The sequence below is a fragment of the Leucopleurus acutus genome (assembly GCF_964270905.1).
Source record: "Leucopleurus acutus genome assembly, chromosome: 2".
NCBI lineage: Eukaryota > Metazoa > Chordata > Mammalia > Artiodactyla > Delphinidae > Leucopleurus > Leucopleurus acutus.
In genome coordinates this window covers 137,358,740-137,385,121 of record NC_139143.1, presented here as the reverse complement: position 1 = coordinate 137,385,121, position 26,382 = coordinate 137,358,740, and the positions used below count along the sequence as shown (strand labels likewise).

Below are 26,382 nucleotides of genomic sequence, written 5' to 3'. Positions count from 1 at the left end.
TAAATGTGAGGCTTGGTAAAGCTAATCTTGGTCCTTTCATGATCCTTTTGGTGGCGGTGGGGGAGTGTGTGTTGTATCTTAAATCCTACTTGCAAAGTTATTTTAGTATTTGTGTTGTACTCACTGATTTAATGAACAGAACCTAGAAGAGTCTTAGAAAGAAATTCTGTCTTATGGCATCCTATTTCTTATTTGAATTTTATAGATGTAGAAAAAAACTTACTCTACCAGTGTGTGCTCCTCTAATATATCCCATTCTCTTTAGCTGAACATTTCTTTTAAATTCTACATTTGGAACTTCGAGAAGGGTCAGAATGATCAATTTTGAAGCTGCAGTGAGTTTTTTTTTGAGTGACAGTATGTACGTACCTGACACCAGCATGGTGGGTGGTGTCTAGTCAGTCCCCAGTACATGTTCTGATTGACTCATCATTCTCCATTCATGTCACAGCGGAGGTGAAAACAAAATTTCAGTTCTAAGTTGCCCGTGCCTCTCGTACACTTGTTAATGCCAATTCAAGGCAAATTGAGTTTAAGTTTCATTTCACTATTTTTAATTGCCAGCCGACTTTGTGTTAAGTGTAGAGATGGGACACACAAAGATGAATAATATAATTTTCACAGTTACACAGTTCACAGAAACTCACAGTTTATTGGAGACAGACATGTGCACCGTTATAATTCAAAGTGTAGTTATGAGGTAAAATAAAAGTGAGCCAAAGAAGGAGCAGAGACAGTTTATGGCTTCTTCCGGTGCTCATGTAAGTAACCATAGATGAAGCACGAAATAACAATGTTGCAGAATGTGGGGAGAGCTCAGAGGGGGAGTTGAATCACCTGGGACCTGGACAGGTCATGAGGCCTCATGAGAGGGAGAGCATTTTCCTGTGTGAATTCAGAAAAGTGGATTCTTTTTTTTTTACATCTTTATTGGAGTATAATTGCTTTACAATGGTGTGTTAGTTTCTGTTCCATAACAAAGCGAGTCAGCCATACATATACACATGTTCCCATATCTCTTCCCTCTTGCGTCTCGCTCCCTCCCACCCTCCCTATCCCACCCCTCCAGGAGGTCACAAAGCACCGAGCTGATCTCCCTGTGCTACGCGGCTGCTTCCCACTAGCTATCTACCTTACGTTTGGTAGTGTATAACAGAAAAGTGGATTCTGAGCTATGTTGTCCTGATTCTTCTTCTTCTCCTCATTTGCAGCTTCTAGTACACCTGCTGTGAACATTCAGCCAGATGTTTCAGGAGGTTGGGACTGGCATACTAAACCAGGTAATGGTCAGCAGATTAATTTTGTGCACACTTAACCGGTTGCCGAAGCATAATCCTTTACCCAAGATGAAGTGAGTACGTACAGAGGGTTAAGCCCACCTAAGAAAGTTCCTAAAGGCTCCCAGTCTGGCGGAGCTTTTCACATTGCCCTTGATGGCATGGTTGTGCTGCATGGTATATGGTATTTAACTTGTCTAAGTCTCATTTGCTAAATGCCTTGACAATAAACTGAGTTAGACAAATCTGGGTTTATATCTAACTCAACCGTTTAGAAGCTCTTGGATTTTTTACAAGTGTTAACTTCAGTTTTCTTATCTGTAAAATGGGGCTCCTAATTCTTGTTCCACACAGTTAAGTGAAATAACTTATGTGAGATTTTCTGGCATAGAGTAGGTGTTGCATAATCTGAATGGTTTTCTTTCTTCACAAAGGACTTGTTTGGGGGCTGGATTTGTCTATAATAAATAAATTCTCTTTCTGATGGCTAGTACTGTATTTCTTGAGAGCCATCTTGTGTGATTGTTTCCTGATGCTGTGCAAGTTACACACATACACACACACACACACACACACACACACACACACACTTCATGTTTATCACAGAACCTTCTAAAGCAGTTGCTGTTTCTTTATCTAACCAACGAGAAAATATTGAAGTTAAGCAACATGCCAAACGTCACTCAGCTGGGAAGTGGCAGAACCGGAATTCAGGCCTGACTCCAAATCCCATAGGAAAGAATGAAGTCAGGTGACATGTGAGATAAACGCTAGACGTAATAGTTTGCAGGGGTGGCCAGGAAATAACGTATGGTTTCTCTGTTCCCTGTTTCTGCTCCAGGCCGCTACTCACTTAGTAGTCAGGGAAATAAATCTAGCAACTCCTAACACATTTGCAAACCCTGTCCTAATTTGCCTTTAGAGACAAGGTGAGCAGTAGCTCTGGATTTCTGAATTTCAGAATTCAGCCTTGGACAACTAACTCATTTTCAATGACCTTATTATTTTTTTCAGGAGGTTTTGGAATGGGAAGCAAGTCAGCTGCCACCAGCCCAACAGGCTCGTTGCATGGTACTCCCACCCATCAAAACAAACCCCGGACTCTGGATCCTTTTGCCGACCTTGGGACATTAGGTATAAATGTAGCAGGTTAAGATATAAATAACATTTACTTATGGCTACCAAGCCTCAAATCTAAATCTTTGGTGTTAAAATAAGCTGGTATTGTTACCTGGGATCTAAAATCATGTGTATTTTTAAGCTATACTCTAAAACCCGAGATTGACTTTTTAAAAAAGGAAGCAGGCTTCAAATATTGGGTTGGAACTAACCCCTATTAATCCGTTTCTCTAATGACTCATTTTGAAGTAGTAGCATAAATAAAGTTAGAACTTCCAGGAGCATCTGACAATAGAGTTTGGCTGCAGCAAAAGTAATGAATGTGTAGAAAAACACTGAGACATGAGGCTGGTCAGATTTGTGCCATGTAGGGCCAGCTGTGCATAGGCCTTACTGTGAAGTTGCTAGTGAGATCCCCGTACTGTCCCCCTCTTCTCTCCATTGGCGACAGTGCTCTCGGGTCCGTTTCTAAAATTCCATACAGAAAATAGACTCTCTTTATAGTATATCCAAACCGTTTTTCATCATATGTTAATTATTGTTATAAAATAAGTGTTTCATGAGGAAGTAATTTTGGAAACACTGGGTTCGGTGGAGTTGGGTTACTGCAAAAACTTCTGAGAATCAGTGCTCATGGAGATGCTTCCCAATAGGGGAACACAGTGCGCAGGGTTCTCAAACTATTTCACCAAGGAACCTTTCTTCAAGGAGTAGTTCATTGGACTAGTGTGTTCTGAAACCTTTTCTTCCTCCTTCCTTCTCTGGGCAGTACAGAGTTGTTAAATAAAGGTGGGGCAGCCCTCACACGAAGGATTAAATGAGGCACGTTGATAGTTTAGTTTCTCTGAAAGCCCTCCTGAGGCATTTAGAACCAAATTGTCTGCAGAGAATGAGAACGTGACTGCCTTTTTATTTTTTGCCTGTAGTTATGTCAGAATCTTGACCTTTTCTTTTATACCCTTTAGACCTTTTTTCCTTTTAAGAACTCTCAAAATTATTTCTCTTTTTTATATCTTAAAATAAACTTCACATTTTAGAATAATAACATCATATATAACAGGCAAAGTTCTACTTCAAATAAAATCTTATCCACTGTTCATTTTTTACCCATTTATTCATCCCACAACTATTTACTAAGTGCCTTCTACGTGCTAACACTCCTTTAGTAAAAACCAACCAACCAAACTAAAAAAACCAAAACAAAATTCCTGCCTTTGTAAGGCTTATATTCTAGAAGGGGAAACAAATACTAAATGAATAAATATATAATATAATGTCAAGTAATAAAAACAATTAATGTTTATTTGGAGGTTTTACTAAGTGCCAGGCTCTATTTTAAGTGCTTTACACGTATCATTTCATTTAATCTTGCCAATAATCTTTTGAAGTAGGAACTGTTATAGTCCTCATTTTTAAATGAAGAAACATGGACACAAAAGTTTAAGTAACTTGCCCAAATCACAAGGTTTCAACACCATGAAGTCTAGGTCTGGAGTTTGCACTATAAGCCCCGTGCAGAGTGCTGTGAAAAAAATAAGGCAGAAAGTGATGGCGAGTAGGGGATGGGCTGGGGTGTTATTTTAGATATCAAGTGGTTAGGGAAGGCCTCTCTGAAGAGGTGACCTTTATAGGAAGTTCTTTTAAAAACTCCAGCATCGTGTCTTGCATCTGGTTTTTCATGTCCTTTTAGACACCTTTAACCTGGAATCATTCCTCAGCCTTTCGTGACATCGATACTTGAAGGGTACAGGCCAGTTGAGAACGTCTCGATTTGTTAACTTTGATCGCTTGGTTAAGGTGATGTCTGCCAGGTTTCTTCACCATAAAGTTACCATTTTTCCCTATAGTAATTAATGAGTAATCTGGGGAGATAATTTGAGACTGTTCTATTTGAGAATATCCTGTTCTCCATCTGACTTTTACCCAGGAGGTTTTGGAATGGGAAGCATTCATTTTAGCATTTTAGCATTCATTAGTGATTCTTGCCTAAAGCAGGCATTACCATGATATCTGCAGAATTGTGATTGTCTGATTCTGTCCTTCTTTCTATGTATATTAATTAGCATTTCACTCTAAGGCAGAATCTCCTCTCTCTCCATCCCCTCCCCCCTTCCTTTCTGACTCCCTCCCTCTCTCACATCATAACAGACTAGTGGATTCTTTTTGGACTCAGTTGGTTATCATCTATTATTGTCATTATTTAATGTTTACATTGTCCCACATTTAGTTTGTGAAAGCTCCTTTGTTCTGGCTTCTATATCTTTTTCACTGGATTCCATCATTTTTGAGAACTTTCTTTCTTTATGGCACAAGATGTTCTAGGCTTATCTTGAACTTTTTACACCCCAGTCCTGGAATCAGGCATTTCCAAGCATCCTCATTCCTTTTTGTGGGGAGTGGTATTTAGAAACCAGAATCTGTTCTAAGTATGTTTTTTGGTATGGGGGTGGGTGTCATTGCTCTGCCTTTCAGGAGATGGAGATAGGTGATGTGTGGATATAAATACATATATCAATATATAATTCCATCCACGACCACAGGGTTCTTCCTTACTTTCCCCTATTCCATATGTGTATCTTCCGTTTCCTTGGATCTCAACATTAACAGACAACAAAAATAGTTTCAGAATAGCTGCGTCCATATCACTGCAACAGCATACCTACTAGGAAGCGTTCAAGAGTTCTTTGTTGTTTTTAAAATGCAGTAATTCTTAAAAACTGCTGGGGAAACTAGTTTCCTAAATTTCCCCATTTTTCAACTCACATAGCTCAGGAAAGGTAAGTGACTTTCCTGAAGCCGCACAGTGAACAGGTATATAAGCAAGTGCTACACATTAGAATTTTTGACTCTTAGGTAATTGCTTTAGAGTAAAAATTAAACCTCCAAATTATGTAGCTGCAATTTTTCAAAAAAGGTAGTATCCTTCTGAGAACTTTAGGTATTTTCACATTGAACAGTTCTGATACCAACACTGTAGTCTTCCCATAGATATTCTGACTTAATTGGTTTGGCTGTGGCTTGGTTATAAACAGTTTTTAAAGCTCCCAAAGTGAGTCTAACACACAGCTGAGTCTGACGACCACTGCTTTTGCTTTTAATGAGGATTGCAGTGGCCTCTGGGTTTAGCTACTGCTTTGTATTTCTGTCAGCTCTCCGCTTCGGTGGCGTTGAAAATTAGAATTGCTAACCATGGGTAGAAAATATTCCGGAAGGGTAGACATCAGAAAGTCCTACAATGTTGATGAACAGCTTGAGATCAGAGTCAGCATCTGCCTGTTCACCACTGTATCTGCAGCCTGGCGTGGAGAAGATGCTCGCTGGTGTTTTATAAATGGACAAATAAATGACAGCGTGGTGGGAATATGGAAGTATTTTTTAAGTTCTTCAGGTCTTTCTGTGTTACTGAATTTTTAAATAATAAACATATATATATTCAGAAAGAAGATAGTAAGCATCCTTAAAATATAAAATGAACTCCCAGTGCAGAAAGCAAACCCAGCCTAAGGTATATGTTGATGCACTGTTGGCAGAAGGGCCCAGGGGCTCACAAAGAGGGACTTCATGTTCTGAGTTAGACACTGACAGCAATGCCTACCTGCAGAATATAACCCTGTCATTACTTTTTCCTATTACCAAGTATTTATTGAGCCCTTATGGTGTCCTGGTGCATGCTGGGCATGTGAAATTGCATTATTTTAAAATAACGTCTCTTATTCGCTTAACTCAGGGATTGTGAAGAACTTTCACGTAGCCATTGTGCCTTCATGATATACCTGTGACTTAGACATAGTTCTGATTTCACAGGTGACAAAATTGAGGTCAAGGAGATGAGTTTTTCACTGAACTGCAGAAGAGCAAGGATTCTCTGTAGATGTTTTTCAGCTATATTCCCAGTGCACAGTATCTGGTACTTAGTAATGCTCAACAGATACTGATGAATGACTCTATGAATGAAGGAATGAATAAGTGCATGCAAGAATGAATGCACGAGTGAGCAACAGAGCAGAGACTCAAACTCAGAGTGACTCTGGGTCCGATGGTCATAACACAACATTCCTAGTAGGAAAGGAAAGAGGAGCCCAGATCAGAGCAGAGGAACAGTATCTATATAAAGAAGACACTGTAAGTAAGGGATGAGTTGTAGTGAAAGACTCAGAGATTTAGGGAGGGATTAGGGATTATGGCTGCAGGAAATGAACATAACATGTGGAGATAGGAAGCCCATAGTCAAGTCCCAGCTCCATTAACTAGCTGTGTGATCATGAGCATATCAGTATACCTCTCTGAGCCTTGCTTTCCTCATCTTTAAAATGGGGCCAGACTGTGGAAAAACAGTATGGACATTTCTCAAAAAACTGAAAATGGAACTACTATATGACCCAGCAATTCCACTCCTGGGTCTATATCTGAAAAAAACAAAAACACTAATTTGAAAAGATACATGCACCCCAATGTTCATAGCAGCATTATTTATGATTGCCAAGATATGGAAGCAACCAAGGGTCCATCAACAGATGAATGGATAAAGAAGATGTGGCATATATATATATATATATATATATATATATATATAATGGAATACTACTCACCCATAAAAAAGAACAAAATTTTGCCATTTGTAGCAACATGGATGGACTCGGAGGGCATTATGCTAAGCGAAATAAGTCAGACAGAGAAAGACAAATACTATGTGATATCACTTATACGTGGAACCTAAAAAATACAACGAACTAGTGAATATGACAGAAAAGAAGCAGATTCACAGATATAGAGAATAAACTAGGCGTTGCCAGTGTTGGGGAGTAGGGGAAGGACAATATAGGGGTGGGGAAGTGGGAGGTACAAACTACTGGGTGTAAGACAGGCTCAAGGATGTATTTATTGTACAACACAGGGAATAGAGCCAATATTTTGTAATAACTAAATGGAAAGTAACCTTTAAAAATTGTATAAAAATTGGGCTTCCCTGGTGGCACAGTGGTTGAGAGTCGCCTGCCGATGCAGGGGATGCGGGTTCGTGCCCCGGTCCGGGAAGATCCCACATGCCGCAGAGCGGCTGGGCCCATGAGCCACGGCCGCTGAGCCTGCGCGTCCGGAGCCTGTGCTCCGCAACGGGAGAGGCCACAACAGTGAGAGGCCCGCGTACCACAAAAAAATAAATAAATAAATAAATAATTTTTAAATGGTAATTTTGATAAAGAAAGAAAAATAAATAAATAAAGTGAGGCTAGTAATACTACCTACTTCTGAAGGGTGTTGTATAGATTGAAGGCAGTAATATTTAGAAACATGTTTTATAATTTCTGAAGAGCTATACAAATGTTACTTTATTATCACTGTTGTTTTGGAATTGGTGCCTGAAAGGGTCCCTGTAGATCACCATGTTTCAGCTTCTCATTTTACCTCTTTAAACATGAGCTACACCTGGTCTTCATATTTTAGAAAAAGCCCAGCATATATGCAGTGAGTACTTAAAAGTTAGGAGTTACAGAATCAGGATTCTACTTAAATTCCCAGCACAAAGTAATATTTCTTAAATCTCGAATAAGATTCTTTGCCCTATTCAAGGCTGTCAGAGTGTTAGCTGTGTTTACTCTCCTGCACTGAAATGCAAGTAGTGTGAAATTGAAACCTATTTATGAAATTTCAAAACCTCTTGGTTTACTCATGGGCACTAACCATGCTTGTATTTATAACAGACCATGAATGATCCTGCTCATTGAAGTTTAAGTAGCACCTTCATGAGTGAATGTATTTTATTTTATTCCCTGTTCTTGTCGTTTGATAGTTTTTACTCCAGTGAAGTAGAGTCTGCTGAGAGGGTGGGAAGGAGGGCTGGGATGGCGTAGTGGAAGAGCCAGGGCTCTTCTGGCTTGGAGTTAAAGACTTGGACTGAAGTCCCAGTTCTGCCACCTTCTGGCTGTGTGACTTTGAGAAAGTCACTTAACTACTCTGAGCTATAGTTTGTTCATCCAAAGAAAAAATGGGGCTGTTAATACATACCTAAAAGTGTCATTGTGGGGATTAAAGGAAATATATGACTGCAATTTATTTAACTATTAGCAAGGCTGATTGTGCCACCAGTCAAGGGAAGTTCCACTGAAGTCACTGTAAACAGTAACTTGAGACACAGGAGTTAGAGGCTCCTCAAAATAGCATTACCTTCTTTCTCGCTCTCTCCTTTTTTTGTTGTTTTTTTAATTTGTTCTGTAGGTGGTTCTTCATTTGCCAGCAAACCCTCCACACCAACTGGATTGGGTGGAGGATTTCCACCTCTCAGCTCGCCACAGAAAGCATCTCCCCAGCCTATGGGTGGAGGGTGGCAGCAGGGAAGTGGCTACAGCTGGCAGCAGACACAGTCTAAGCCACAGTCCAGCATGCCCCACTCCTCTCCCCAGAACCGACCCAACTACAACGTGAGCTTCTCATCTGTGCCTGGGGGCCAGAACGAACGTGGGAAAGGAGCAGCTAATTTAGGTAAGGATGACGGTATGGAGGCTGGCTGTAGGGTACCCAAATGTATGTATGTCTGAAGAAGGAGATAGGAAGCAATTCTGGTAGTTTCTGAGGCAGTCTTTGAATTGTAGAGACAGAGCACGATCCCTACACCAGGGTGGTGCCTGGAGCTCCAGGTTTTACCAGGCTCCTGACACAGATCGCCTTGTGAGTGCTGGCTCACCTGTCTGTCTCTCTCCACGCTGAGACCAATGCCTCATTGTCATTAGCACCTAGCAGAGCGCCTGGCATGTAGTAGGCACTAAATGGGTATGGAATGGATGTGAGTGGAGGCGTGGTTGCATCTTGAAGCTGTCATTCCTTTGGAAGAGAGGGTAGAAGAGGAAGGTTGGGAACCTTTCAAGCACTGTGTTCACATTTGCTCTTGGACCCCATTTAGAGGAGTGGACGTATCTTGGACGTTTGGTCTTGATTATCCTCTGGTTGGGGGATGTTCCTGAGATCATTGGGTTTCCTGTGATGGTTTTTTCCTCTCTTCTGAGAAGAAAGTTACAAGAACACAAAATGGCCCAACAGCTAAGGCTGGAGGATACTCTGGATGGGATTCTTCCTTTTTCAAATGGGATTCTTGACAGCGAGTGAAAAATAATATATTTTGGATAGCAGGGATGGCTAAACTCGAGTTTGCTAAAAGGCCTGTTACGATATATTTTACATTTCAGTTGATTTGATTATACCTAAGAATGAAACGTTTAGGGACATGATAAGGAAACAGGCCTTCCTATGGAACATGGAAAATGAAATTCTTCTACTTTTTCTGGTAGCTGTAGCTGACATTTATTGAGTGCTTATTATACGTCAGGTGCTATTCTATGCAGTTTTCGCATATTATTTAATATAATCTTCCCAAACCAACCCCATGTTGTAGACAGAGGTCAATAATTTCCTAAGTCCGTACAGCTCGTAAGTGACACAGCCAAGATCTGAACCAGGACAGTGTGCCTCTAGAGCCCCTGCTCTTCACCGCCACACTCTACTGCATATGACACGGGTGACTTCTCACAATACTAACATGACAGGGACCCTCTTATTGGGAATACAACATCATGTTTGTTCTTTAGTTAGCAGTGGATATTCCTGGATAATTCCATAGAGTCACCTGGCTTCCCCTCCGTTCTTATTTTGAGTAGATGTGGGGTGAATGTCTTCAATCAGCAAATATTTACGGAGCGTCTTCAGTGTAGAAAACATTGGGGATACGCAGCGAACAAGACAGACAAAATCCCTAGTCTCAGAGCACTCACATTTTAGTGTGTGCGTATGACAGTGTACGTTCAGAATGCCTTACAGTATAGAGCTGGCAAGTGGGTTTCAATTCCAACACTAGCTTTGGTTGAAGGGCATGGACTGCATGTACTCCTGTGTTTTGGTTCTGTTCTGTTTTAACAACAAACATTTAAATAGCCAGGCACTGTTCCAAGCACACCATGCCTGGTTGACAGATGAGGAAATTGAGGCATGGAGATGGCAAGGAACTTGCCCCAAGGTCACATCGCTAATAAGGGCAGAGCTGGAATTCAAAATTGGAGAGTTTGTCTCCAGGGTCTTTGCTCTTTGCTGCTATGCTAGGCTGCTTTTCCAAACAGACTGATAAAGATTGTGAGGCTAAAACCAGACTTGGGAAAAAAGAGCACTGTGATGGACTAAAAGTGTCAGCTGAGTGTGGGCAGGAAAGCAGTGGCGTGCATGGATTTCAAGTACCAAAACCCAGGTCTTGGTCCCATCACTGATACTAACTAGTTGTGTGACTGGGGTCTGGGGGGCGTGGGGGAGGGAGCAGGGGGTAGAATCATGAATATCCTCATCTATAAAGAGATGGAACAGTGGATATGGAATTATGGAATTAGACTTAATCTAGCAATCCCGCCCCGAGTCCAAGCTTTGCCATGGACATGGTATATGATTCTGAATGATCTCTTAAGTTCTCCAGACTTTACTTTCCTCATCTGTAAAATGGACATGACAGGGTAATTGAGAGGATTAAGGGCTTCGTGCATGTGAAAGCACCTTGAAGACCAAGTGTTGTGATATAATGATATGATATTATGTTTCAGAGTAAAAACCATAATAATTTTTAAAATATTATGTTGCAGAAGGGAAACAAAAAGCAGCTGACTTTGAAGACCTACTCTCTGGTCAAGGTTTTAATGCTCACAAAGACAAAAAGGGCCCTCGAACAATAGCTGAGATGAGAAAGGAGGAAATGGCTAAGGAGATGGATCCTGAGAAATTAAAGGTAAGTGAGCCTCTGACCCAGGATGATTATTATGTGTGTGGAGATGTCAGTGTGGGACTAACCTATAGAAGGTGCCGTGTTAGGTTTCTAGCATCCACTTTATTTCATTTGGTTCCTATAGCTGTGATTTGAGTACAACTGTGTCCTTTAATAGCAAAGTACTTTCAGGGAGTACTGTGTATGCTGTTTCGTTTCTTTAATAAAATGCACTTTATTCCATGGTATGGTAGTATAGATTTTCTTTGTTTACATTTTCAAATAAGCAGTGGCACTCTTTAGGAGGTGATCTTATTGTTCAGATGGCATTCCGATCTGTAGGTAAGTCATTATGATTTGGAGGTAAGAAGAATGCATTATTTATGTTCTCTATTTCTGCTTTGAGAGCTTTATATTAGACCAGATCAACTGAAGCCCTCAGGATCTCTTCTTTGCTGACAGAGAGGGAAATACTGATGTACCTGGAATTACTCACTCCTGTAATGTTACATCTGGAGGTTTGGGAAGGTGGCAGGGAGGAAGGCTGAGGGAAATGAGGTCCTTGGCTTCCCCACTGCTTCCCTCCACTTTTAACCAGAGCATTTCTGCTTTTATCTGTTTTTGATTCTTGGAAGTCTAGGTAAGATTCTATTTGGGGAAGGAGAATGTTTCCCTATTATCTTCTTTTCTTTTAAAGTTTGCAAACCAGTGATGCCCTTATTTCATAGATGAGAAAACGGAGACATTACTTTATAGCTGAGGATGTTATCGTGGATGATGGTTAATTTGGGAACAAAAGGGTGGTTATATTGATGAATGGTGTGAGATAGTGAAAGAGTTTGTGAAGATCAAGACAAGTGGACTGCTCTTCACAGACAGAGAGGCTGAATTTCCACAAGACGAAATATACTGACCCTGTAGCAGCCTGGAAGATGAGGGACTAATCTGTTACTCCAAAATCAGGAGTGGTACAGCTAGTCAGTGTCACACATTTTGAAAAAGTATACTACTGTTCTTCGCCATAATTTCCCTACAGATATGAACGTTTGTTGAAGATGTACAGGTACTATTTGGAGTACAATATAGGATCCTTTGTTTGTATTTGCTTTGCACTTCATACAACGTCCAAAAGGTTTTATATTCCTTCCAAAAACCTTGTGCTCCATCTCAAGAACCTTTGTTCATTAGGTAAACTCTGACAGTTTTCTATAAAAGGAAGTCATTTATGTCTTTTAAACCATGCTTGGTTATTTAGTTGGTATGGGGTATTAAATCGTTTGGGAGAGTAGCCATCATTTACCTCGACTGAGCTTCTGTTATGTGCTAAATGCTGATGCATTGTTACAAACCCTTCAATTTAATCATCTCATTTGTTCAAACTATGAAGATTCAAACTATGAATGCTCATAGTTGGAATGAATGACTAAATGTACTCATTTAACAACCTTTTTGAGCTCTGTTCCATGCCAGGCATACTATTTGATTTCTGAGTTACATTGATATGTTAAAAACACTACCTTTCCTCAAACAGGTCTGCCTAGTGGCAGGGAAAGACAAACACATGATTACAATAAAGTGTCACACATATTATGATAGAAGCATGTTTAAAAGTTAGCCCGGAGAAATTTGTTCTTTTTTCCAAGGGATTTTTTTTTTTAGTGTCTCTGTGTCACTATACTAGATGGAGCAGCTAGCAGGGACCCAGACAGACATGGTGTGGGCACTCATGGAGTTTATACTTTAGGAGTGAGTAATTAACTCGGGGGGGAGGCCAGAGAAGAAGGAAAGTATTCAAACTCTCAAAGGCAGAGCAGTATGAAATTCCTGAGCAGGCTCTTGAAGGATGATGAAGAGTTAACCAGAAAGATGAGGTCGGGGGTGGAGGAAGAAAAGCAGGTAGAGGGCAGGTTGGAGTATGCAGGTACTCGACGTTGCTGGAGCGGGAGGGGTTTCCAGAGTCACAGTGGAGACCCTCTGGACTCGAGAGCATTTGGATCTCTTAATTGCCCCTGTGTTTACAGATTCTGGAATGGATTGAAGGCAAAGAGAGAAATATCAGAGCCCTTCTGTCCACGATGCATACCATGCTGTGGGCTGGGGAGACTAAGTGGAAACCAGTTGGCATGGCAGACCTGGTCACACCAGAGCAGGTGAAGAAGGTGTACAGGAAGGCTGTGCTGGTGGTACATCCAGATAAAGTGAGTACAGCTTGCTCTCCGCCACCGCGTGTCTGGGCCTCCTGTCGTTCGTTTACAAGTATGCGTCAAAGCAGCATACTTTCAACTTGTTGCTTAGACCATTTATATAAAATAAATCCCATGGGCTCCAAAAAGGTATTTAAACAAATAGTTACGCTTTATGAAACAGAAGAAAAGGAATCAAATAATATATTACAAATAATGGAATAGGGGCCTTCCTTAGGTGTAAGCTTCACCACTGACTAATTTTCAGGGAACAGATACAAACTGTGTCTTGACTTACGGGTGGGCTAAGAGCTGGACAGGAAAATGTTCTCCTTTAGAGATATAGCAGGATATTTAGCCAGGATTATAAAGTGAAAAAAGCTTTAGAACGTAGTTGGCAAACTTGGTGAGAATTAACAAGATACTCAGAATGGAACTAAACGCTTCACTATATTGATTATGCCAGTTTATGTTTTCACTGAAGTACGTACACATGTACGTGCTGCACGTTGTCAGAAACTTCAGCTACTGGATGGCACAGTTGAGATCACCATAATATACAGAAACCTCCCTGACAGAATTGGGTCCCTTGCTGTCTTGTGGACTGAGGATACCAGTCCTATGATGTGAGGCTGTGACTGAAGTCCTGGTTGGGAACACGTACTTGAATTTGATATATTTGATTTTCATCTCTCCACACTTCTTGTGACTAATCTGGATAGTATTAAAGAAATAACGTGTTTCAGTGAATCAAAGAGAAAGGGAAACAGCCCAGAAAAATTCACAAACTATATGCCTATGTTATGGGTCTCCAAGAACTTTTTTCAGAAATGGGAAAATGGGGACTTCCCTCATGGCACAGTGGTTAAGAATCCGCCTGCCAATGCAGGGGACACGGGTTTGATCCCTGGTCCGGGAAGATCCCACATGCCGTGGAGCAACTAAGCCCCTGAGCCACAACTACTGAGCCCCTGTGCCACAACTACCGAAGCCCGTGCACCTAGAACCCATGCTCCACAACCATAATAAGAGAAGCTACCGCAATGAGAAGCCTGAGCACCGCAAGGAAGAGTAGCCCCCGTTCACCGCAACTAGAGAAAGCCCGCGCACAGCAACAAAGACCCAACACAGCCAAAAATAAATAAATAAATAAATTTATTAAAAAAAAAAAGAAATGGGGAAATGTGTTTTTCAAAATATAGCTGATCAATTGGAGATAGGCAGTCATGAACCTTTGTCATTTGATAGATAATTCTGGAAATGGAGATACATTTTGTGCTGCCCAGTAACTTCTCTGTTACCTACTCAGTGACTGATCACTACTACCAAATGTGAATCCCTAGGGGGAGGGCTTTCTGGGGAGGTCATAGTAATTAGGGGCATGTAGATGGGGCTGTAAAAAGAGAAATGGCCTAATAGAAAAACATTTCAATTCCTTAGAGCCCACATATTAGCAGTGAAAAATTTAATAGAAATAAAACTTTGGTCTGTGGTATCTAATGTGTGTGTGTGTGTTTTTTTTTTTTTCCATAGGCTACTGGGCAACCTTATGAACAATATGCAAAGATGATTTTCATGGAGCTCAATGATGCCTGGTCTGAATTTGAAAATCAAGGCCAAAAGCCCTTGTATTAATGTATGAGCTTTTCCATCTCTGCTGCAGACCTGTGCTAATGCTTAGTGTGTGTCACAGTTCTGAGGTTTTCACAGGTGAACCAAAAAACTCCAGCAACGTGTATCCAGTACTTAACTGTTAAGTTACTCGTAAATTAATTCCTCATTGATAAGGAATGTGGATGTTTGTTTTCTCAGATCCCCCCCATAAAAGGTCCAAAGCAGGAGAGGAACTTTTAGTCCGATGAGCTTGCAGAGTTTTACAGCATTCCAGCCTGCCCTTTGGGGAGCCTACTCAGCGTTTTGTGGGGGAATGGAAAATAGAGGCCACCAAAGGCATAGCACCCATCTCAATGTCTGAGGATAGGACGATGAGCAAAAGTTCTAATAATAAGATTACATGGTGGACTTAAATGGTTTTCATATTTTCTTGGAAAGATATTGTTTGAGCAATGGCTTCACATAGACTCCAGGAACACAAGCACCAAGTATCTTTTTCAGTGGAAATTTACTATGGTCTCTAGCATAATACTGTATACTTCTTTTGGTCAAGAGGACTGACAGATGTAAAAGAACCTGAATTATGTGGGAAGTGATTATATTATAATCCAGTGATTACTACCAACGCTTCCTGGATAAGCTAAAATTTCGTGAAAATGCTGGCTAAAGAAAAATAGGGACTCTGAGAGTGTAGAAATCTGTATTCCTGGTCAGAAAGTTGGGCTGCTACCTTCTTTTCCCTTTAGAAAACTGGATGCTTGAACAAAAAGTCTTAATACCGTAACAACAACCTGATTGGAAGGAAACCTCTAATTTTGCCATTAGGCTTAACGCTTTTCCTTTTGCTTAGCAGAGAAAATGCTCTTTGCTGGGAGCAGGTTGTGAAGCAGTTTGGCTCATTCACAGTCGATCAGGAAGGATGTGTAGTATGGACCCCCTTGTCCTCCGGGTTTGTGAGTAGCTGTGGGAAGAGAATAGACGACAACACACTAACCACTAGTAACCAGACAGGGGCAGTTGCAGAGAGAGAGCCGAGCTCCCTTCAGACTGAGTCCGATGGCTTGTCAGGACTGGCTTTTTGAGGAACCAGGTTCCTTTTCCCACCTGAGGAAATTGGACCCCTTGGATTATTACAGTGGGGTTTATTGTTTGAAAAGTTGCTGGGGGTCCACAGGAACAACAGTCACACAGGGACATCTGTGAAAGTAAAGCAAGGCTGAAACCTTTGCAGCCTTCAGACTGGTTGGATTTCAGTTCAGTGTTTTGGCTGTTTCTCATTTTAAGGGGCAAGCAGTTGTTATTAGCCTGTGACTTTAGTAGATCTCTTTGGGTGTGCACACACACAGTGTGCAGAAGATATATATGCAAAGCAGATGGCAAAAAAGATCTCCATTCTAGTCTTAAAAGGTTCGTGCTCGGTATGGTAGAAAGCTTTCAAAACTTGTTTTTAAACGACAATCATTTTTTTGTTTCTATTTTCATTTTCTTGTGGCAGACTGTACCAGAAAAGCAGCATGTCAAAAATACTTTATGTTCTATATACAACTCTCTCGTTCTTTCTCTTCTCTCTCTCCTTTTCTTCCTTCCTTCCTCCCTCCCTCCCTTCCTTCCTTTCTTTCTTCCTTTCCTTTCCTTTCTTTCTTTTTTTTGTTATAAAGATTCATTATTTATTTTACCTTTTGCTGACAATGTGAAACTCGCCTAAAATGTTCTCTTTTTAAATATACAGCTGTAAACTGTTCAAAGTAACCATAAAAAACTAGGTGTTATTTATTAACATAAAATAATGTTTGATGCAGTATGTGCTTGTCTTATTTAAAACTGGAATGTGAGACATGTTGCTGTGACTCTTTTTTCTCATTCACATTTGTAGATATTGTGTGAACTACAGTATATAATGATAATAATTAAAAGGATATTATGTGAATGTCACATACATTTTGAAATGATAGAACTATATTAGCTTTGTATCATGTTTGGATAATTCATCAATGTTCACAGTTTAAAACATCATTAAACATTATGTAATTAGCAATGAGAAAGAATCTTACCTAACTTAAATTTGGGACGTTCCCTATCTCTTTTCTGGATACATTATAATTCTGGACCCCTATTCATCTCAAAACTCTTAACATATGCAGACCAACAGGTTTTCGCATTCCTTTTAAATACCTGGTTGTGACAGAGCTCGTTGTTGATCAGATTCACTGTTTCGTTCATATTTATTGTAATATATTTTTTGTTTTGTAAATATGTTACACCAACAAAATGTGATTGGTCTAAAATATTTGTAATGTATATTAAAAGGCTCAAAAATATTTGTAGAAATGTAAGTTATTTTTGCACTCATGGGAATATGATGACAAGCTTGAATTATACCTTCTGATTCACTTTTAAGAAAAGTTATGGAGAAAGAATATGAAAAGCGTATAATACATTTGCACCAAAACATGATCTGACAGGACTTCTTGGTTTATACTTTAACCACCCCCGTTGCCACCCTTGCCCCCATACACAGACACACTTTTTTTTTTTTTTTTTTTACAGACACACTCGATCATGCTGCATGAATGCTATGTTTCAAAAAGAATCAGCATAGAAATCCTGGTGTTCTAGCTAGGATATTAATTCATTTGTGTGCTGAGGCGAAGGGATTGATCCTGGGAGTCGGAGACTTTGTCATAGAAAACAGATCGTTTAGGTGTTTAAGAAGAGAAGCAGCATGTTCATTTGGAAGCAGATGTTGCAAGTCAAAAGCATTTGAACTATCAGCGTTGTGTCTCTGTCTGGAAGAACGTTCAAGTTAGACCCTAATGATGCTGATGAAACACTTCTTGTATAAGGAATGAACATGCAAGTTGAATTCCAGAACCAGCTATCGCAGCAACAGGACAGTTTCCCTGCTGGAAACATCTATTGGGGAATTTAGGTCAAGTAGACAGGTTTTGGTTGTTCTATACATAAACCATGGTGTTTCAGCATAATGGTACAATGTTGGTTTGAGACGAAAAGACTGGGTTTGAATCCTGGTTTTTCCACTTAAGGACTGTTATATTGGGCAAATTGCTTAAACTCGCTAAATCTTAATTTTATTGCTTGTAAAACAGAGACAATTCTAGCAACCCTGCAATGGAGGAATTAGGGATTGTGTATATAAACTGTCCCTAATCAAGTGGGTAGGTACTCACTAAATAGTAGCTACTGTTATTGTTACTGATAGTCGATAAAACAAAGTATCACTGCAGGTCGGTACTGGGGCTGGAATTACACTGAAACCTCAGGTGGTATAGGGAGTGGATAACATGCGTGGGAAAAGGCAACCAGAAGTAAAATGTCCCTTAGCCCTTTTTTCTATCTCCCTGGGCTGACAGAGATCTGTCTGCATACAATGGCGGACTTACATTGTAGGTTCTATAAAGGGAGTGGCTATGTGTAAAAAAGTGGTGGTGAAGATTGAGGAAGGAAAATTAACACTGACTGATTACAATAGTGCTGCATCGAACTTGCGTTTAACTTAAGCACTGACTTGAGAGCCACCCCAGTGCAGATAGGGTGCCACTGCCTCTATCTTGAATGCACTACCCTAGGTGCTGTTATATATATTCATTTTCTCATTTAATTTGCAAAAAGTTCTGAGAGGCATGTTTTGTAAATCCTAGCTCAGGAAATGGAAGCACAGAGAGGTTTACCCAGAGCTGAGGTTGAGGTTAGCTCTTTTCTGTAGGATAGGGAAAGATGATACTATATATGGTGAACTTTATTAATATTTGTGAATTCAACCAATATTTTGTGTATACTGTATGGGAAGATCAAACCAATAAATGGATTTGATTGCCCTGTTAAACATTAAGGGATGTTATTTCTAATTACTATGGCAGTTCCTGCCTTCTTAGTGCATAAGATCTACTATGGAGAACAGTTCAAGTGCTGACTGTCTGACTTCATATTTAAACTGTTTAGGGCTTGATCTGAGCTTTAGTTTTTCCCATCTGTAAAGTGGAGATAATAAAACCTAGTTCATAGTGTGAGAGAATTGAATGCAAGGAGAGAATATAAAAATTTATCCAAGAAGTCCTGTGTAGTCCTGGACAGTGTGACAGAGGACATGGATATACTTCTAAGTAACACTGATGGCAAGTTGGGGATAGGGTTCAGCTTCTAAAGTCTTACTCTCTGGGGGTTTTTTTTGTGTGTGTGTATGTGAAAGTTGCTTCCTTTATTTTATTTATTTATTTTTTGAATTTTATTTATTTTTATACAGCAGGTTCTTTTTAGTTTTCTATTTTATACATATTAATGTATATATGTCAATCCCAATCTCCCAATTCATCCCACCCCCACACCCCACTTTCTCCCTTTGTGTCCATACATTTGTTCTCTATATCTGTGTCTCTATTTCTGCCTTGCAAACCAGTTCATCTGTACCATTTTTCTAGATTCCACATATATGTGTTAATATATGATACTTGTTTTCCTCTTTCTGACTTCACTCTGTATGACAGTCTGTGGGTCCATCCACTTCTCTACAAATGACCCAATTTTGTTCCTTTTTATGGCGAAGTAATATTCCGTTGTATATATGTACCATATCTTCTTTATCCATCAGTCTGTCAGTGTGCATTTAGGTTGCTTCCATGACCTGGCTATTGTAAATAGTGCTGTAATGAACACTGGGGTGCATGTGTCTTTTTGAATTATGGTTTTTTTAGGGTATATGTCCAGTAGTGGGATTGCTGGGTCATATTAGTTTTTTAAGGAACTTCCATACTGTTCTGCATAGTGGCTGTATCAATTTACATTCCCACCAACAGTGCAAGAGGGTTCCCTTTTCTCCACACCTTCTCCAGCATTTGTTGTTTGTAGATTTTCTGATGAAGCCCATTCTAACTGGTGTGAGGTGATACCTCATTGTAGTTTTGATTTGCATTTCTCTAATAATTAGTGATGTTGAGCAGCTTTTCATGTGCTTCATCGCCATCGGTATTTCTTCTTTGGAGAAATGTCTATTTAGGTCTTCTGCCCATTTTTGGATTGGGTTGTTTGTTTTCTTAATATTGAGCTGCATGATCTGTTTATATATTTTGGAGATTAATCCTTTGTCTGTTGATTCATTTGCAAATATTTTCTCCCATCCTGAGGGTTGTCTTTTCATCTTGTTTATGGTTTCCTTTGCTGTGCAAAAGCTTTTAAGTTTCATTAGGTCCCATTTGCTTTATTTATGTTTTCATTTCCATTACTCTAGGAGGTGGCTCAAAAAAGATCTTGCTGTGGTTATGTCAAAGAGTGTTCTTCCTATGTTTTCCTCTAAGAGTTTTATAGTGTCCGGTCTTACATTTAGGTCTTTAATCCATTTTGATTTTATTTCTGTGTATGGTGTTAGGGAATGTTCTAATTTCATTCTTTTACATGTAGCTCTCCAGTTTTCCCAGCACCACTTATTGAAGAGACTGTCTTTTCTCCATTGTATATCCTTGCCTCCTTTGTCATAGATTAGTTGACCATATGTGGGTGGGTTTATGTCTGGGCTCTCTGTCCTGTTCCATTGATCTGTATTTCTGTTTTTGTGCCAGTACCGTATTGTCTTGATTACTTTAGCTTTGTAGTATAGTCTGAAGTCAGGGAGCCTGATTCCCCCAGCTCCGTTTTTTTCCCTCAAGATTGCTTTGGCTATTCAGCATCTTATGTGTCTCCATACAGATTTTAAGATTTTTTGTTCTAGTTCTGTAAAAAATGCCATAGGTAATTTGATAGGGATTGCATTGAATCTGTAGATTGCTTTGGGTAGTTTAGTCATTTTCACAGTATTGATTCTTCCAGTCCAAGAACACTGTATATCTTTCCATCTGTTTGTGTCATCTTTGATTTCTTTCATCAGTGTCATAGTTTGCTGAGTAGAGGTCGTTTACCTCCTTAGGTAGGTTTATTCCTAGGTATTTTATTCTTTTAGTTGCAATGGTGAATGGATTGCTTCCTTAATTTCTCTTTCTGATCTTTTGTTGTTAGTGTATAGAAATGCAAGAGATTTTGTATCCTGCACCTTTAGCAAATTCACTGATTAGCTCTAGTAGTTTTCTGGTGGCATCTTTAGGATTCTCTATGTATAGTATCATGTCGTCTGCAAACAGAGTTTTACTTCTTTTCCAATTTGTATTCCTTTTATTTCTTTTTCTTCTCTGATTGCCATGGCTAGGACTTCCCAAACTATATTGAATAACAGTGGCGAAAGTGGACATCCTTGTCTTGTTCCTGATCTTAGAGGAAATGCTTTCAGTTCTTCCCCATTGAGAATGATGTTTGCTGTGGATTTTTCATATGTGGCCTTTAGAAGAAAGTGTAATCTGCTGTTTTCGGATGGAATGTCCTATAAATATCAATTAAATCTGGTCTGTGGTGTCATTTAAAGCTTGTGTTTCCTTATTAATCTTCTTTCTGGATGATCTGGCCATTGGTGTAAGTGAGGTGTTAAAGTCCCCCACTATTACTGTGTTGCTGTCGATTTCCTCTTTTATAGCTGTTAGCAGTAGCCTTATGTATTGAGGTGCTCCTATGTTGGGTGTACATATATTTATAATTGTTATATCTTCTTCTTGGATTGATCCCTTGATTATTATGTAGTGTCCTTTCTTGTCTCTTGTAACATTCTTTATTTTAAAGTCTATTTTATCTGAGTATTGCTACTCCAGCTTTCTTTTGATGTCCATATGTATGGAATATCTTTTTCCATCCCCTCACTTTCAGTCTGTGTGTGTCCCTAGGTCTTAAGTGGGTGTCTTGTAGACAGCATATATATGGGTCTTATTTTTGTAACCATTCAGCGAGCCTGTCTTTTGCTTGGAGCATTTAATCCATTCACATTAAGCTAATTATCAATATGTATGTTCTTATTACCATTTTCTTAATTGTTTGGGGTTTGTTTTTGTAGGTCCTTTTCTTGTGTTCCCACTGAGAAGTTCCTTTAGCATTTGTTGTAGAGCTGGTTTGGTGGTGCTGAATTCTCTTAGCTTTTGCTTGTCTGTAAAACTTTGGATTTCTCTGTCGAATCTGAATGAGATCCTTGCTGGGTAATCTTTGTTGTAGGTTCTTCCCTTTCATCACTTTAAATATATCATGCCACTCCCTTCTGGCTTGTAGATTTGCTGCTGAGAAATCAGCTGTTAAGCTTATGGGAGTTCCCTTTTATATTATTTGTCATTTTTCCCTTGTTGCTTTTTTTTTAAATTAATTAATTTATTTTTGGCTGCATTGGGTCTTTGTTGCGCATGCGGGATTTCTCTAGTTGCGGCGAGCAGGGGCCACTTCTCGCTGCAGTGTGCGGGTTTCTCACTGTGGTGGCTTCTCTTGTTGCAGAGCACTGGCTCTGGATTCATGGGCTTCTGTATAGTGGCACATGGGCTCAGTAGTTGTGGCTCACGGGCTCTAGAGCGCAGGCTCAGTAGTTGTGGTGCACGGGCTTAGTTGCTCCGCGGCATGTGGGATCTTCCCGTACCAGGGATCGAACCCATGTCTCCTGCATTGGCAGGCAGATCTTAACCACTGCACCACCAAGGAAGCCCTCCCTTGTTGCTTTTAATAATTTTTCTTTGTCTTTAATTTTTGTCAGTTTGATTACTATGTGTCTTGGCGTGTTTCTACTTGGGTTTATCCTGCCTGGCACTCTCTGCGCTTCCTGGACTTGGGTAGCTATTTCCTTTCCTATGTTAGGGAAGTTTTTGACTATAATCTTTTCAAATATTTTCTTGGGTCCTTTCTCTCTCTCTTCTCCTTTTGGGACCACTATAATGTGAATGTTGGTGCATTTAATATTGTCCCAGAGGTCTTTTAGGCTGTCTTTATTTCTTTTCTTTATTCTGTTCTGCAGCAGTGATTTCCACCATTCTGTCTTCCAGGTCACTTATCCGTTCTTCTGCCTCAGTTATTCTGCTATTGATTCCTTGTAGTGTATTTTTCATTTCAGTTATTGTATTGTTCATCTGTTTGTTCTTTAATTCTTCTAGGTGTTTGTTCTTTAATTCGTCTAGGTCGTTGTTAAACATTTCTTGCGTCTTCTCAATCTTTGCCTCCATTCTTTTTCTGACATCCTGCATCATCTTCACTATCGTTATTCTGAATTCTTTTTCCTGGAACGTTGCCTAACTCCACTTCATTTAGTTGTTTTTCTGGGGTTTTATCTTGTTCCTTCATCTGGTACATGGTCCTCTGCCTTTTCATCTTGTCTTTCTGTGAATGTGGTTTTTGTTCCATAGGCTGCAGGATTGTTGTTGTTGCTTCTGCTGTCTGCCCTCTGAGGCTATATAAGAGGCTAGTGCAAGCTTTCTGATGGGAAGGACTGGTGGTGGGTAGAGCTGGGTGTTGGTCTGGTGGGCAGAGCTCAGTAAAACTTTAATCCGGTTGTCTGCTGATGGGTGGGGCTGAGTTCTCTCCCTTTGTTTGGCTTGAAGCAAGCCAGCACTGGAGACTATGGCTCTTTGATGGGGTTTATGGCGGACTCCGGGAGGGCTCACACCAAGGAGTATGTCCCAGAACTTCTGCTGCCAGTGTCTTTGTCCCCGCAGTGAGCTGCAGCTGCCCCCCACCTCTTCAGGAGACCCTCCAACACTAGCAGGTGGGTCCGGTTCAGTCTCCTGTGGGATCACTGCTCCTTCCCTGAGTCCTGATGCGCACACTACTTTGTGTGTGCCCTCCAAGAGTGGAGTCTCTTTTTCTCTCAGTTCTGTTGAAGTCCTGCAATCAAAACCCGCTGCCTTCAAAGTCTGATTCTCTTGGAATTTCTCCTCCCGTTGCCAGACCCCCAGGTTAAGAAACCTGACGTGGGGCTCAGAACCTTCACTCCAGTGGGTGGACTTGTGTGGTATAATTGTTCTCCAGTTTGTTGGTCACCCACCCAGCGGTTATGGGACTTGATTTTATTGTGATTGTGCCCCTCCTACCGTCTCATTGTGGCTTCTCTTTGTATTTGGATGTGGGGTATCTTTTTTGGTGAGTTCCAGTGTCTTCCTGTCAATAATTGTTCAGCAGTTAGTTGTGATTCTGGTGCTCTCACAAGAGGGAGAGAGCGCACATCCTTCTACTCCGCCATCTTGAACCAATCCCCCTCAATACAGGCCCCTCTTTAATTGTTGAGGAAATGTAGAATGGGTAAGTAGAAGAACAGTTTTTCAGTGAACACTTGGCAAGAGGAAAGTAGATTTCTCAGGATGGTTAAAGCCTCTGGCAAGATGGCTTTCTCTTTTAAGTGCTTTGTAAACTGGAAAGGACAGCTGGTATGGGCAGAAAAGTTGTTGGAGACAATGTCTCTGCATTTTTCTGATTCCAGACATTACCCTGGGACAAACTCCTTACCTTTTTGCTTCTCACTATCTTCCAGTTTCTAACTACTAAGCCCAAGGCAGTACTCAAACCAAGCTGTGCCTCTGAAGTAATGTCACTTTTCTCCAAAATCATTTCCCTTCCACGGGACTGACCTCAGGCTGACATGGAAGGCTTCAGCAAACCCTTACATATGGCTTTCTAGACACCTGCTGGGTGATTGGGAATGGAAGGGGAAATGGGAGATTTGACCCCATGGAAAATCATCAATTAAGGAGAGTCTTTCTCATGAGTGCAGTTTTGTACTTCAGTACGGGAGCAAAAACCCAGGCTTCCAGGGTTTGGGTGGTAGGCACTTTCCCCTGAGTGCTTTAACTCAGCATAGGGAAAGAGAAGTTCTCAATGACCCTGAATAGATTGCCGGCTACAAAGTAAAGAATGCAGTGTAATTCTGGATCTGCAAGCTCTGCAGTGAGCCAGGGATTAGCAACACAGTATTGTTTGTTTGTTTTCTGGTATAGTCATTTAATGGAATGTTACACAGCACTTAAAATGAATTAACTAGAGTTTTCTATATCACTATCAATATATCTCAAAAACAGTGTTGAGGGAAAAAACAAATTATAGAAGCATGTATGATGCCATCTATACAAAATGTAATCATGTGCAAGACAATTTTTTTATACATTTATATTATAAAAGGATAGAAGTATGTATGGGAATTATAAATAAATTAAGAATAGTTACCTCTTTAGAGAATAGGAGTGGAATAGAATTGAGCGGGGATGACAGGAGTCTTCAACTGTATATATAATATTGTATTTCTAAGTCTTGGTGGTGCATACATGGGTGTGTGATAAAGTTTTGTTTTTAATTTTTAAAATTGAAGTATGATTGACTTACAATATTGTATTAATTTCAGGTGTACAACATAGTAATGATCACCATAAGTCTAGCTACCATCTGTCACTATACAAAGTACAGTGTTATTGACTATATTCCCTGTGCTGTATACTACATCCCCATGACTTAACTTATCTTCTAACCTGAAATTTGTACCTCTTAATCCCCTTCACCTGTTTTCCCCACTTCACACGCCCCTCTCCTCTGGCAACCCTCAGAGCAACACAGTTTTTAATAAGTGTACTTTCCATCTATGAGAAATGGGAGGAGCTAGAAAAATAAACTCACAAGTAATTAAACGTTGTGTTGAGACAATAATATGCTCAGTGTACAGTTTTGAAAAAGGGAAGGGAACCGAGCAGGGATCCTGAAAGGTGCTGGTGGTGAGAATTTGTACTTATACAGTCAGGGGAACCTGGATTCCCACGAACCCCTTTATCTTTCAGTCCTGTTGAAAATTAAGAAAAAGCAATAGAAGAGGCGCAGCACCATAAGGTGGAGGGCTTCTCAGCTAGAATAAGAGATAAGTGGCCCATAATCCAACCTTCTCCAAAGAGCTGTGTGAAGCAGGCAAGTCCTGTCCCTTCTGAGCCTCTTTCCGTAAAGGTAAAATGAAGCGCTTGGACCAGATAGTGTTTAACGTCTCTTGCAGATTGTATCCACCAAGAGAACTCTCTGTTCCTGTAAGAAAAATACGAAATGGCCCTTTGAAGTCTAAATTGGCCTTGGTTACCTACAGACCTTGAGGCCCCAAGGATAAAAATAATAGCTATTTATTTAAAGGTTCATGAAAGCCTCAGACTCAAAACAGCTTATTGGTTTTTGTCTCTATAGATACACCAGGGTGTAACGAAGAAAACGCTAGTGCTCGAAAAGTGCTCAAGTTGGTATTAAGCAAGGCAAGGCCAGACAAACAGGATCTTTGGGGCCTCTTCTCTGGTGTCCCCATCCCTACCTCCGCCATAGCCACAGCTACGTAAACGCAGACAGGCACACAAACGCACGCTAGGGTTGGAGAATGTAATGCCAGAGTAAGAGGGTATTCCTTCCTCCTCTACCGACTGTAACTTTCCGAGTCCTCTCTCCATCTTCTCCACCCTCACGCAGAGATTCCTTCCGCGCCGTGCTGGACGCGTCCTGGTGGGCTGTGGGTGAGCGTCTGGGCCCGCGTACCTAGCGGTTCGGCGCAGCCAGGGTCCCAGCCACAGATGGAAGAGAGGAGCGTGGGGCCAGTCCGGGATTATGCATATGC

The 26,382-nt window shown here is 40.5% G+C and overlaps 1 protein-coding gene across 2 annotated transcripts in view; it reads left to right on the top strand.

Moving 5' to 3' along the window:
• DNAJC6 (DnaJ heat shock protein family (Hsp40) member C6) overlaps positions 1 to 14,942 on the top strand; it is a gene marked incomplete at its 3' end in the record, with an annotated part of 152,503 nt that extends 137,561 nt beyond the window's left edge. For both annotated transcript variants that reach the window (XM_082833866.1, XM_082833867.1), the window contains exons 14-19: positions 1,212 to 1,280; positions 2,292 to 2,411; positions 8,610 to 8,873; positions 11,006 to 11,148; positions 13,146 to 13,322; positions 14,841 to 14,942. In XM_082833866.1, the coding sequence (XP_082689992.1) occupies positions 1,212 to 1,280; positions 2,292 to 2,411; positions 8,610 to 8,873; positions 11,006 to 11,148; positions 13,146 to 13,322; positions 14,841 to 14,942 (875 nt within the window). The remainder of the gene's footprint in view (positions 1 to 1,211; positions 1,281 to 2,291; positions 2,412 to 8,609; positions 8,874 to 11,005; positions 11,149 to 13,145; positions 13,323 to 14,840) is intronic.
• Positions 14,943 to 26,382: the final 11,440 nt, after the last annotated feature.